The 15,200-nt window shown below is 36.0% G+C and overlaps 2 protein-coding genes across 3 annotated transcripts in view; both read left to right on the top strand.

The window, feature by feature from the left end:
• The first annotated feature begins 7,349 nt into the window (after window positions 1–7,349).
• Window positions 7,350–9,936, top strand: LOC148049718 (uncharacterized). The gene is made up of 2 exons (XM_087704534.1): window positions 7,350–7,464; window positions 8,881–9,936. Exon 2 carries the CDS (start codon window positions 8,890–8,892, stop codon window positions 9,934–9,936), a length of 1,047 nt encoding a protein of 348 aa, XP_087560660.1. The 5' UTR covers window positions 7,350–7,464; window positions 8,881–8,889.
• Window positions 9,937–14,333: 4,397 nt separating this feature from the next.
• The window catches only part of LOC106539229 (uncharacterized), an 86,969-nt gene continuing 86,102 nt past the window's right edge, over window positions 14,334–15,200 (top strand). For both annotated transcript variants that reach the window (XM_087723814.1, XM_087723817.1), the window contains exon 1: window positions 14,334–14,417. In XM_087723814.1, the coding sequence (XP_087579940.1) occupies window positions 14,349–14,417 (69 nt within the window). In that variant the 5' untranslated portion in view covers window positions 14,334–14,348. The remainder of the gene's footprint in view (window positions 14,418–15,200) is intronic.

Raw genomic sequence — 15,200 nt, forward strand, 5'->3', positions numbered from 1 at the left:
TATTGAGCATTACAATTATATGGGTGAAAGCTACAAAGATGGCAAGTGCAGAAAAATAATAATATAAAAGGAAGAATAGGAAAGAAACAATAAGAATGTAAAATAATATAACAAAGAAAGACAAGAAAATATAAAGAAGTAATTTCTCCCTTTGTCACAACAGTCATAATTTTTTTTAACAACATGCTACTTTCTGTCAGGTAACAGGAACCAAAAAAGGCATGAAGAGTTACTCAGAGTAGATTTGTTTTATTGTTACTTGCCTGTAGACAGGAATCTTGCCAGAATAAAACATAAGTCTGCTTAACTATTACATATACCCCGTGAAGAGTGGGGCATGAGGGTGGGTGGGTGGAAATCCATTCTGATTCTTTTCTTGCATACCAAGGATTTCAGGCTAATATGATTCTTAGATCTTTGGGAAAGACCTCCTCCTCTGAACCACATTCCTGTCAAAGCACATTCATGCTTTCTGTCAAAATTGAACAAATGCTATCTCCATACCATATCACATACCCTATCTATTGACAAATCCGTAAAACTATGTCATTCAGTCTTAGTCATCAAAAATCCTTTAAAGATTACCAGTGATAACATATCTATTTTAAACTTGATCAAATACATCAATTTTATCTTTCTTCCCTTTATTATTTAAACAATCCTGGTCTTTAATCTCTTCAAACATTGTCTTAAAATTTGACTTCTTTTCTTTTTCGTTGTCTTTCTCACCAAGTCTTTCAAAACTTTAGCAGGTATCTTTTTGTAAATCTAATATAGGAAAGCTATCCAGATCATTCTCCTGATTTATTATTTGTATGTCCCCTTTAAAACAACATTGGGTTTCATTTATATAGCCAGTATTTCATCTTTTTCCAGATCCTTCTTGTAGCCAGTCATTTTAAAATCCATGTGCAAGTCTATTTTCATCTTATATGGTAAAATCTGTTCCTGTTTGTAACATCATCATTCACACACAGTCAATATGTAATGACTTTCTTAATATTAATTATTTAATTCATTGTTCACAAATATTCTTCAATACGTTCAATGTGTAGCTATTTTCTCTATCCTGAGTTCACAGCTCAAATAGATGCTCTTATCCTTTAATTATAATCTTTATAATTCCTTCTCCCCTAATGTCCAGCCTTCAAAATTACATTTATCATATTTTTTTCCTGGAATTAAAACATCAGCACCAACCATTTCCCAAGGGAAGGTTTCTTTCAATTAATGTTGAGATCCATCTTAGTCTTTTTATAACTTTCCAAAATTTTCCAAAAACAATACTCTAATCATACTTTTGCCATTTAGTCCCTTTTGCCACTTATTAAAATTGCTAAGTTCTTACATTTGTTTAAAGACTTCTTTCACTGAGGACTGAAGGAAATTCATTGAATGAATGCCACCAGACTTGCCATCCCAAAGGTTCTTAGTATTTGAAAAATAGTAAATAGCTAACTCTAAAGATGATTAATAGCAGTTAGACTTAGACTTATATACCGCTTCATAGGGCTTTCAGCCCTCTCTAAGCGGTTTACAGAGTCAGCATATTGCCCCCAGAGTCTGGGTCCTCATTTTACCCACCTCGGAAGGATGGAAGGCTGAGTCAACTTTGAGCTGGTGAGATTTGAACCGCCAAACTGCAGCTTAGCAGTCAGCTGAAGTGGCTGCAGTACTGCACTCTAACCACTGTGCCACCTTGGCTCTTGACTATGCTACATATACGTAGCTTACATAGTTGGAATCCCTCTCTTCCCAGCCACTTCTCTCAACAGTTGACCAAAAAACCCTGGTTCTTACATTCTTACATTCTATTTGTGAGGAGTAGCATGATACCATCATTTTTTTTATTTTTCCAGAGAGATTTTGTCAGCAAAATCCATCCTGTGTCCTCCAATTTCAGTTATAATACTGTCTCTGGTTCTTCAGAATATCTAGCTTCCCAGAACTTCATTGACAGTTCCCTGAAATTCTGATCATCTTTCCTTGTTTCTCAGAAAACTTTGATTTCCAGAAATTTGTAATATTTTAGAAGCAAGACAAAGATCTGACAGGAAGGTACTGAGTGAGTGAGTTGTGTGAATATCAGCTTATTAAAGTTGCATCTAGAAAAGCAGTAAGGGTACACTCTGTGCACCAGCACACCTGTGCAAGTGTGAAATATAATTTTGCAGAATTGTAGCTATATGACAATAATAGGAGCTGTAGTAATTAAAATTATTTACTGTGATTCATTGATTCACAGCAAATAGGGTGAAAATATATGAGAAGAGAAAACAAATTGTCCTGGTTTTAAAATCATAAGCGTAAAGCTTAAAAACTTGAAGGAAAAAAGAAACAAGAAATTCCTAACAAATTTGGATGATGAGCAAAATCATAGGGGGAAGAGTCTTCAAATAAAGTTGGTCTTCTTTTCACTAAATCAGTTTGTACAGATGGCATAAAGAACAATCCTAACTGAAAAAAATAATTCTAAAATGAGTGTAACAACTGATGTTATGAAGAGGAACCTATTCTACGGGGTAAGAGATTTATGAAATCACATAATCATATAAATCTAGCAATGAATCAGTCATATTCTCTTTAGCAGATTATCCTCTGCTTCAGGTAGATGGTCATATACACTATTTTGACAAAAGTATTCATTCACCCATCCAAATAATCAGAATCAGGTGTTCCAATCACTTCCATGGCCACAGGTGTATAAAATCAAGTACCTAGGCAGGCAGACTGTTTTTACAAACATTTGTGAAAGAATGGGTCGCTCTCAGGAGCTCAGTGAATTCCAGCGTGGAACTGTGATATGATGCCACCTGTACAACAAATCCAATCGTGAAATTTCCTCGCTGCTAAATATTCCACAGTCAACTGTCAGCTGTATTATAAGAAGGTGGAAGGGTTTGGGAACGACAGCAACTCAGCCACGAAGTGGTAGGCCACGTAAACTCGTCCAACATCAGTGTGTGACCTCACAAATGCGCTGCTGGAAGAATGGTCAAAAATTCCCATAACCACACTCCTAAACCTTGCGGTCAGCCTTCCCAAAAGAGTTGAAGCTGTTATAGCTGCAAAGGGTGGACCAACATCATATTGAACCCTATGGATTAGGAATGGGATGTCACTTACAGTAAGTTCATATGCGAGTAAAGGTAGGTGAGCGAATACTTCTGGCAATATAGTGTAATTCAGCCTGTAGTGTAAGACACACAGTTATCAACAATCTGTATAATTAAAAGTACTATCACATCATACTGGTCTTAATGATTTACTTACATGTGGCTCACTGCTCATGAGAAAATAGCAAAAAGTAAAATAATTAGTACCTATGTAGATTTATAGTGACTCTGGATTTTTTTATTCTAATCAAACACTAAATATTACATAATAATTAGGATGTAAAATTATCTGTGTGTATATAGGTATCTGTGTGCATACACACAGATATGATATTTCTGATAAATAACAGAAGTTTAATTGCATAAAAGATTTTTAAACATAGTTTACATACAGTAAGTCAAGGTTTTCTTTTCTATCTGATTGTTTTGAGGTTCAGATCAAGGACTTATGGAACCCAAACAGGAAGGAAGAAGGTTTTCAGGGTGAGTGCAAATCTATCCCTACTGAGGTTAAAAACAGCATTCCTATTAATTTCAAAGTAATTAGGATCAAAACCCCTCCTGTTGTGCCCATGAATGGTTTTGAATTCACAATTCTTCCAAGAAAAACAGACAATGCCAATTTCTCTGAAACTTTCTCCACCACTCTACCAGAATCACAACGTTAGGAAGAAGCTATTGTGACTCAGACTAATATGGCTAGCCATCTGCCTGCCTGCTGGCCTACTGTGAGCTTTCATTGGCATCCTGATGCAAATATGATCCATTCACCACCTTCTTCCTGAGCTTTCCTGATGCTAAAACCTCTTGACATTCATTGCCATGTCATCCAGCTCCTGCTGTGATTCTTCCTGGAAGGTGTCCTGCCAGACTAAAATGGTAATTGCTGCCCTATTTACTATTAGTTGTGGATTAATTTGTTCTCTAAAAATCCCATTGGTATGTATGATTCTTATCCCACTGTTACCTTAATTACTATCAGACTTTCTCCCAGTGATTCCCATGAGTAGGATAGAAAGCAGAAAGAGCTAGAAATGCAGCAGCAGGAAGATTTATAAAGGTTTGCATACACAACTAGCCTTAATAAAAGTGTACTTTTGCAGGAAATTGAAAATAAGTACAGAACAAACAGTTGAACTGTAGAGGGCAGTACTTGATGGCAGAATAAGTGATTTCAAATTGAATTAAGAATACAAATATTAGAAATCTTATACAGCTGCATATAGCTTAAGAAAGTTATCCAGGTAGATAACTACAATAACTTTCCTCTGTTTTTGAATACTGTACTTAAGGCATCCAATTTTATTTTTGTTTATATTTTGGGCATTTGCAATGGCAAAATGAAATTCCCACTTCCTCGCTACTTTTTTAGTAATCTCTCTTAGTCTCCATTTTTTTTTCCAAATTCCAAATCTGATTACTGTTTGGAACTATGGTTCTACATGTTGGTCTCTGATATTAAAATTTCCTAGAGATGAAAGAGAAGGATGTGGTGGCTCAGTGGCTAAGATGCTGAGCTTGTCGATCAGCTACTAGCGCTGCATGTAATGGAGTGAGCTTCCATTACTTGTCCCATCTTTTTCAACCTAGCAGTTCGAAAGCATGTAAAAATGCAAGTAGAAAAATAGGAACCACCTTTGGTGGGAAGGTAACAGCGTTCCGTGCACCTTTGGCATTTAGTCATGTTGGCTACATGACTACAGAGACGTCTTCGGACAGCGCTGGCTCTTCAGCTCTGAAACAGAGATGAACACCGCACCTTAGAGTCGGGAACGACTAGCATATCTGTGCAAGGGGAACCTTTACTTTTAGAGATGAAAGGGAAAAAACGTATTAAATTAAATGAAAACTGTCCTTTCTCCTTTTATGATTCTACTTTCAGATGAGACAGAATAGACACATAATCAAACAGATTTCATATTGACTCTTAATTTTACTACTTTCTAGTTTTTGTTTCTCCAAGAAGATGGGCACTTTGACTTTCAAATTACATGGAGTAGCCAAGAATGACAGCAAATCTAAGAAGAATTAAATGAATCAATAATTTCATTCGGGAAAGGCAAGTTGATTAATTGATTTTCTTTATAGCTGCATCAAAAATACGTTAGCATTGTTTCTGGACTCATGATAGGACTGATAATAAAAAGGATTTTAAGATGACATATGGTTTTAAAAAAAGTAATTTGGTTCTGCATAACTGGACTGGTTTCTGTTTTTCTTTTCCATGATGAATTTAGTTTTTTTCCCTGTGATGGTGAATTAGATTTAAACTGGATGCTTTCTTTAAAAAATGCAAAAACAAAATCAAAGCAACAAAAGTTTGAAAGGGCGGGGAAAGATTTTATGGTGATACTTAGAGGCAAGATTTTCTACATAAGCCATTTAATTTTTTGCACTATTTTAATATATCTTATTAGTAGCATGTTGATATTAGCGATAATGATGATCATGATAATGATTTCTTGTCTATTCTGTTTCACCTCAACATGATCATGGTACCAAAGGGTCAATAAAGTATTTCTGTGCTTGACTGCATCATCATCATGTCCTGTGCAGAGCACATTGGGCAGCAAGCATTTTCTTTAGTGCATCTAAGACTTTAATTAGGTTTTCATCACAGGATGTGTGTAGGTTTTACATAATTCACCTTATTTCTGTTTTTTGTTCTGGCATATCTGGCTTTCATTTTGATAAAACAAATTGGTCAGAAACACATTCTTATATACAGCTTTTTTACTTCTTTCCACAGAGTTCTTCCACATACAGGCACATGCTACCACGTATTACCTATGGTTCCAGGCTTTGTACAAATTAACATTTTAGTTTCCATTTTCCCATTTTTAATATCAAACTTATTTCCATACTCTGTTTACCCCTATGTATGCATAACTTGCAATCATTTGATGTACTTTTCCTGTTAAAACCAAGGGTTTTTGAAGCTTTGATGTTCAGATTCTTACTCTTTATTGCATCACAGAGCCTATCTAACATTCACTAGTTAGTCAGTGATCTTTCAGAATATGTTATCATTGTTGTATCCTCTTTTACTAATTATCATAATAAATAATAGCACCAGGAATACTTTTTGATACATTTCTCTTCTCAGTTAACAACATGATACTGGTAGTCCTCCACTTACAAACAACAATTGAGTCCAGCTGTTAAGTGACTTTTGTCCCATTTTATGACCTTCATGCCACAGTTGTTAAATGAATCACTGCAGTTGTTAAATTAGTAACACGGTCATTAAGTCAATCTGGCTTACCCATTAGCTTGTCAGACGGTTGCAAAAAGGGTTCACATGACCCAGGGACACTACAACAGTCATAAATACCTGCCAGTTGCCAAGTATCCAAATTTTAATCACGTGACCATGAAGATGCTGCAATGCTGGTAAGTGTGAAAAGTCACTTTCTATAGTGCCGTTGTAACTTTGAATGGTCATTAAACAAAGGGTTGTTAGTTGAGGATTACCTATTTTGGTTACATAGGGAATATAGAACAAAAAATAATTTTGTGCAAACCAGACTGCATTTTTTCACCAATCTGTTTTATACAACCATTTTTTTTGTATTTAAGTACAATGACAATAAAGATTATACTTATGAGGTAAGTGAGAAGATAAGGTTTATCCAGAAAATCTACTACTTCAGATCATTAAAACAGAAAAACCAGCATCAAAGCCAGGTTGGCTAAATCAAAGCACTTTAGGTTCTCTCTCCTGCCATTAGTGCTTGTGCACTCCAGAGATGTAGTCCCACTCACTCTATCAGTCTCTAGCCCCAGATGCATAAACTGCCAATGGAGGCCGATGCCTTTTCTCTCCTCCTTGTGGGTGGGGGGCTTTTATCTCATCATACTCAATGTAAAATAAAAGAAGCCTGCAAGATGGGCTGGGCTGTACTGGTAGGAGAGGAAATTGCACCCATGCAGTTTTTTTGCAAGTGTTGAATAAGTCGTTTGCCACTGCTTTCTTCCGAGAGGATGACGAGCCCACCTAAGAGTCTCAGATTTTTCCAGCGGTCTCCCCTCCAGTTTTTAACCCGGACCAACTTTGCTTAGCTTCGGAGATGGGCAAGATCGTCTAGGTGCTGCCACTTGCGGCGGATAACCCACTTTCTTTATTTCTTTTTTCTTTTTTTGCCGCCTGCAATCCCTCTCCTCCTCCGGACCCCGTGGCTCAGGCCGTTGCTAGGGGACCGCGCGCGTCCCTCCTCCCCTGAGGAAGGCCACGTCCCAGGAGCCGCGGTTGGCTGCGCGAAGTGCGTAGAGCGGCACGAGCCCCGCAGAAACCGCTCCGGTTGCGTCTCCGTCGCGCGGTGGCTGAGTGGCCGCGTCTGCCGGGGAGGTGAGAGCCTTTGCCTTGAGAGACGGAGCTCTGCGTGTGTGTGTGTGTGTGTGTGTGTGTGTGTGTGCGCGCGCGCCTGTTTGTGTCTGTGTCTCTGCGTGTCTCTGTCTGCCCTCCTTCTGTGTATGTGTATGTGTGTTTATCTGTGTGTCTGTCTGTGTGTCTGACTTCCTCCCTCCCTCCCTCCCTCCGTGTGTGTGTGTGTGTGTGTGTGTGTGTCGCATCCCCCCCCCGCACCTCATCAGGAATCCCCTTGTCCTCTCCATTAAAAAAACAAGTGGACATTTTTCTGCCTGAAAAAGCCAAACACGCAGCTTTTGTGGGTATGGGGGAAGATTATCATGTGATTTAGAACTGCCTTGTTTAATAACCATTGAACAGTTAGGAACTGTTTGAAGAAGGGCTGGTGTAAAACAAAGTTTCTCCCTGTTAATTGGGCAGCAGACTTTAAAAAGTAGAAATGTTCTTTTTTGATACAAGCATTTGTAAAAGCTGCAGTAAGCTCCTAGGACAGAAGAATCCTCTCACTTTCCCGAGGAACAAAATACATTCTTAGGATGGGAGGGAGGGATATTATGTTTATTTGTAATATTGTTATGTACTGTTATTCAAATTGAAAAGCAGATGCTGTTACAGCTGCAGATCTAGTGGAGTGGAGCGTACCTAGGATGAGATCTGCTGAACTGTGTGGACCATCCTGATGAGCAGAAAAGTTGAAAAAGTGTAGAATTGAACTGCAGGTCTGCAGTTCACTAACTAACCTAGTGACATCTATTTGGTCAAATGAGGTTGGTAGCAAATCTTCTCTAAATTGAAGGGGAGGCCTGCAAATGACCATATATAGGTAGTTCTCCACTTACAACAGTTCATTTAGTGATCATTTGAAGTGACAATGGCTCTGAAAAAAGTCATTTATGGTCATTTTTCACACTTACAACTATCATAGCATCCCCAGTTATTAAGTTACTAACTTAATAACTGCAGTGATTCATTTAACAATGTGGCAAGAAAGATTGTAAAATGGGGCAAAATTTATTTAACAACGGTGTCACTTAGCAACATAAATTTTGGGCTCAGTCATAAGTAGAGGACTACCTGTATGTAGAATTGGATTAAGTATTTTATACACCTATTAGTCAATGATATAGTTTAATTGACGTATGTATGCCAGATATAACATTTGGGAAAGGAAAAAATTGAATGATATAATGTCAGATGTCACACTATGATAATTATATTTCTGATTATTTGGTTTTCATCTTAGTATGGTGTCCAAGATATCTAAAGTCATTTGTAGAGAGGCTAATAAATTCACACAAGTATCTTAATTTACTAAGTTAAAGTAGAACCTTTCCACATTGTTTAGATATTCCTGTTCAGTTTTCTGTTAGCAAAATTTTATGTTTATTTCCACAGACTTTAAGAATGGCTAGAAAACATGAACATTTTGGATTAAACTATTTGGAAGAATTGAAGATAGTTAAGGAGCGTGAAAATATATGCAAAGAAACTAGGCAGGATTTTTTGAAATTTAAACAAGAATATGCTTCTGACCATGGAAATATAAACAAAGCTTTACAGGAAGATACACCATCAGGTCAGTCATTTCAGAAACCTTCTAAAACTAGAAGTCCCTTTCTATGTACTGAAATCAAACAACTTTTTTCTGAGTGGGATACTTCTAAAATCCAGAAAAAAGTAAGGATTTCTTGTGATGAAGAAGAAACAATCAAGACTGAAGATACTGCAAGTCAGTCAAAGAAATCTTCTAAGAAGCAGAATCATACTGATGATAAAAAAAAGGCTTTTCATACTGGAAAAGCCGTTTCAGAACATAAAAGTGAGAGCCCAGGAGATGAAGGTGAAAAATTGCCAGTATTAATAGCCTCTTTCGTAGGAACCACCAAGCAGATGACCATATTGAAAAAACCAGGACCACTGAAACCAAAATCTCCAAAGGTGCCTTGTGCAAAATTACAGTTTAAAGATCAGTCAAAATATAGCATTGCTAATGTTAAACAACTTGAACAAAAAATATTATCTCAACATATAATCCTTCCCACAGTAGGGACCAACACTGCAGACTTTGATGATTCCTGTTCTATAATTTCCAGTGTAAGTGAAAAATCTACGAGCATTCCTAAAGAAACCTCAGAATCAAATATACCCAGTCACTTAGAAAGATCTTACAGTACAAAAACCAGTACTTCATCTAGTATTAAATTTTCTTCAGCATATCTGGAAGAAACCACATCTGAAAGTAGAATAGGTATTTCAAAATCACGTTTGAAATCTTCATTCAGCAAGGCACACTTATCCGTTTCAAAGTTGCCTTCTGGAATTATTTCACGATCTATTGATGAAATAATCGAATCTTTAAAGTCTACAGTTCCAACTGCGTCAGACCTAAAGATCAAAGAACTTTTGGAGAGTATTCTTGGCCAAGATTATCAAGTAAGTAAACTAGAATGAGTTAAAGAAGCTTGGGTTAGTAAGATTATCTACCTTTAAAAATACTGTCTGTTGTCCCAAAGCTGCTTTTTTCCAAAGGCAACTAGATTCCTTGATTTTTTTCTTTAACAATGTTTTCAAAGGAAAACCAAGAAAAAAGTGTTTTTTTTTCCTTGAGAAAAGCACTTTTTAAAAAAATATAAATTATTTTTATTTTTTGTTACACAGACAACAATGGGAAAGGGAGAGGATGGAAAGAAAAAAGGGGTGGGGGAGGGAAAACAATGTTTTCAAAGGAAAACCAAGAAAAAAGTGTTTTTTTTCCTTGAGAAAAGCACTTTTGAGGCTTCAAAAATAATGTATTCTGACATTTTGAAAACTATAATATATTAATAACATTTGCTATTACTTCCTTTCTGGTAGTTGTTAGTTAAAAGTAACATAGATCACAGTTAAATGGATTCTCCTTTGTAAGGATTCTTAAAGAGATGTATGAATAGGTTGGTGATCTATGTATGCAAAGTATTATTTTTTCAAATCAAAATATACTAAAATACCATATTTTTCAGAGTATAAGACACAGTTCCCCCCCTAAAAGAGGATGAAAATTTGGGTGCGTCTTATAAACCGAATGTAGCCCACCCACTCACCAGCCCCCACCCTTTGGCCTCTGCCTCCCTTGCAGCAAATGGAGAAAATGGGGCTTGTGGAGGCAACAAAAGACTATGGCAATCCCTGCAACCTGAAACAGCTGATGATCGGGATCCCAGTGCTTGCCTCCTTCCAGTGTTTGCTGGAAGGAGGCAGAGACAGATTCTTTTTTCTTCTAATCAGGCTAAACTGAAACAGGCTGTTTGCTGCAAGGAGGTAAGTCAATAACTATAAATGTCTGTAGAATGTTCAAATTATTAGACATATTTTTTAAAGACTGCTTTATTATTGTTCTAGACAACAAAATGAAGAAACTTTTTCAAATAAATGCTTGATATTAATAGGCCCAGTGCTATTGTATCTTCTTTTAAATAGCAGAGAATAATGTATACTTCCAGAAAGCCACATCAATTTTAACAGCATCTGTACAAGTAAAGTCTGAAATGTAACACCACAAACTGTGTATATCTTCTGTACTGTTTACTATTTGGTGCAAAGAGGCAAATTGCTGGGAGGGAGAGGCAGATTTTTTTCCATTTGTTTTCCTTCCCAAAAGCTAAGTGTGTCTTATACTTTGGAGCGTCTTATACTCCGAAAAATATGGTAAATACAAACAAAAGATAATGAATGCTAAATTAAAACCAAATCAAATTATACTTCTGTGTGATATATGAACACATGTACAATGTGTTTACTTTACTTACAACTTCATTGTATTGCTCTATGATCAATCAAATCAGCAGTTTTAAAAATTAATTTTTTTGGTTGCATCTTATAATCTAACAAATATATTATGGTTTAAGCTTTGAGATGTGTTTTCATTTCTTTAGATTCATGGAGATCTTTGATGACTTATTTATGTGGATGTCTATTCTCACTTAGCTGTCTAGGAGAATTGTAGATGGTGAGGTCATAGAAGAATGAACAGCAGAAAGTAAAGATGGTGACAATTTATTGACAATGACCAATCCATTTTTAATAGAGATGTTCTTGAATTGTTGAACTGATTATTAAATAGTGTGATAAAGACTAGTCAACCCATGGTCCATTGGATCATAGTTTCAAAGGTATTTCCCTATCTAAAAAGAGAAACAAAATAACTATGGTTGGGCAAAAAATCAATGGGCATGGGAGTAACTTCAATCTTTCTGTCAGCTTCGGCATTGGATTTCCTTGTAGCAATGAACATCAGAAATTCTCCTTCCCACCTTCTCTCCCTTCTTTCTTGTTCCTTCTTTCCTTCCTTCCTTCCCCTCTCTCTCCTTCACTTCCAGGCAGACTGGTGAGTGGATCATCCCTCTCCGTTTCCCTTTTCCTTTGTCTCTCCCTCCCCGCCTCTCTTCTCCCTCCCTCCTTTCCCCTTTCTCCTTTCCTCCCTCCCTCCCTTTCTTCCTTCTCTCCTCTCTATTCTTTCCTTCCTTTGTCCTTCCCTGGTTTTTTTTTTTAAAATAGTATGGTTCATGGCATAGTCAATCATATGTTTAGACTTTACAGGTAGTTCTCAACTTACAGTTCATTTAGTGACTGTTCAAAATTACAAAGTTACAATGACACTGAAAAACGTTACTTATGACTGTTGCAGCATTCCCATAGTCACATGATCAAAATTCAGATGCTTGGCAACTGACTCATAAGTATGATTGTTACAGTGTCCAGGGGTCATGTGATAACCTTTTGTGACCTTACAAGCAAAGTCAATGGAGAAGCCAGATTCATTTTAACAATCACGTCATTAACAACTGCAGTGATTCACTTAACAACTGTGGCATGAAAAGTTATAAAATGGGGCAAAATTCACTTAACAAATGTTTCACTTAGCAGCAAAACTTTGGGCTCAATTGTGGCTGTAGGTCGAGGACTACCCGTATTATTATTATACTGGAAGAAGGAATTATACAGATGCAGAGATACTGCTGCAAATGCTCTGTTCTTTCTGAGACTGATACCTGAAATTGGTTTTATATTTTGGGTGGATTGATACTGGTACAGCTGTACCAGTATCAGCTGATTTGCTCAAACCAAATCAGTAAAGGTATTTGGGGGCTTGTATTTATTCCATATCCTTAATATGGCACTTTGCACATAATGATTTTTAAAATCTATATTAACTTTAACTTTATTGTACTACAGAAGCCATGCCTACCAAACTTTAGGTTTGTTTTTCTAACTCTAATGTTCCATTGTTTCTCAGCAACATCCACTCTTTCATTCAAAAAGGCTGCAAAATGCAGTTTGAAATCTGGCAATCCTAATCTTCCTCTTTTCTTTGCATCTTGCTGAATTTTATACTTGTTGATTTATCTCCACTCTAGATATAAATCTAGATATATCTGTTTATCATTGCTTAAAAGTGCATCCTTTTTCAAAATACCGTAGGTATTATTTTTAAAAAAATCATCCTTGATAGTATATATATTTTCACTATGGAAATTCTTACAAACCATGATAATTGTAACTTTTCTCATCTTATTAAGTGTTAAATTTCATTTCACATCTTGACATAATTATTTTAAAATGATATACTTTTTATATTTGTTATTATAAGTGTCCACGTAGTTTACTTTTTTATTCTGAAAACCAGTTTTTTCCATTCTTATATTTTTTGTTAACATCTTTGTTTTTTCCTTGTTTAATTTTAAATCCAGCAATGTACCAAATTCCTTCAACTTTTCCATTAATATATCTAATTTTTTCTATAGGATTTTCCAAAATTAAAACATATCATCCACAAATGTCCTTAATTAATGCACTTCTCATTTAAGTTTCACCATAGTTCTTCTTTCATCTTGTGGTCTGTCTCTATTCAAAACTTCAATAACAAAAATTTACTGTAGTGGCAAAATTGGGCATCCTTGACATACCTCTTTTTTGTATTCCACGGAGTTTTGCCAATTTCCCATTAACTATTATTTGTGCTGTTTGTAATGTATGTATCAATTTCATTCCTTTTCTTATAGCAATAGCAGTTAGACTTATATACCGCTTCATAGGGCTTTCAGCCCTCTCTAAGTGGTTTACAGAGTCAGCATATTGCCCCACAGTCTGGGTCCTCATTTTACCCACCTTGGAAGGATGGAAGGCTGAGTCAACCTTGAGCCGGTGAGATTTGAACCGCCGAACTGCAGCTAACAGTCAGCTGAAGTGCCTGCAGTACTGCACTCTAACCACTGCGCCACCTCGGCTCTATGATGAACTAACTTTGGTTTAAGTATTAATTAAACGACATTCTTTGGTTTTCATGAGCTTTCCTACTTAAAATTAGTCTTTCTTGCCCAACAATGAATGTGATCTAGTAGAAGATGTTATTAGAAATCATGAATAATTGGTGGGAATTAGAGAAATAAGTTTAGAAAAAGTGATTGCATCCTTTGGAAACTCAAGAATGACTGAGAATAACGATTACTTAGTACTTACTAAGAGCTTATTGTTTCAAATTCATGATTTATGTCTATTTAAGTGTCCATATAACAAATAAATTGAAAATTATGGCTGCTTGATGGTGATGAAAGAACGAGAAAATTAGTATTTAGGAAGAACAAAACTGTGAGAATCATTTCTAAATCATTTATTTATTATTTGCTTACTATACATTGCCAATTAAGGAAATCCTGCAGTTTTATGACTATATTGTATTTCATATTATAAGTAATATTTATAAATATTTCATAATATTTATATTAGCAACTGCCTCAAGTGCAGTTTAAATATAATACATGAATTTGTGCTTTCTAATATTTGTATTATTTTCTTTTAAACTAAAGCAGGCAACTATCAAAAAAGAAATGCAGCCAAACGAACTGGAATTATCAGCTGTACGAATGGCAACAGTGGAAAGTGACAGTATGAAATTGGTAAGGTTCAACATGATATTGTGGAAAGATTATAAGTTTTCCTCTGATAGTGATATAAGGAGTGCCATAATAGAACCTGCATCAGTATATTTATTTAGGTTTTTATGAATTGTTCATTTATTTCAACATGGAATGGTAAGATGAATTCCTTCTCCCCAATTTGCAGTTACATTGACTTCTCTGGAAATTTCAGAGATTTCTGAAGTATAAGTGCCATAGTAAAGAGCTCCAATTCTATAGAGTGAGTGATTATATTCATTCCTAACCAGCGTTAGTATTTCTAAATGCATGTAACTATAATAAAATACTATATTATGTAACATTTATTATATGTACATGTCAAAGGACTTGAGTTCTTCTAAGAGGGGAAATCTTCTGTGATGGAGGATGCCACAATGGCTGGGTTGACATTGCAGTGAGCAGACAGAAGGTGGGAAAGTCAGGACTAAGAGCTGCCTATAAGTAGGAAGCAGATCATGGGACATTCCAGTATCACGAAATTTACAAGAGGCTTTGCACCAAGTAATTCAAGACCTTGAATTGTGAAGTCTCAACTAATTAGATGTGGTTTGAGAGGGACATCCTGTGGGAATGTACATCATCTATGCTATAGGCCCTTCATTGGCTTCCTATAAACTTTCAAGGAGATTTAAAGTGCTGGCATTAATCTATAAAAACTTTAATGGTTTGGCATTAAGTTCTTTTCAGGATTGCACTTGCCTACTAGAATTTACCTGATCTATTTGATTTTGCTAGGCAAACCTGCTAATCGTTTTCCTCACT

This window comes from Thamnophis sirtalis, unplaced genomic scaffold (genome assembly GCF_051295495.1).
Source record: "Thamnophis sirtalis isolate CommonGarterSnake01/CBP01778 unplaced genomic scaffold, rThaSir2_p1.2 scaffold_1, whole genome shotgun sequence".
NCBI lineage: Eukaryota > Metazoa > Chordata > Lepidosauria > Squamata > Natricidae > Thamnophis > Thamnophis sirtalis.

Coding starts and splice junctions, on each gene's coding strand:
- LOC148049718 (XM_087704534.1), top strand. CDS start 8,890: ATGGCTAGAAAACATGAACATTTTGGATTAAACTATTTGGAAGAATTG.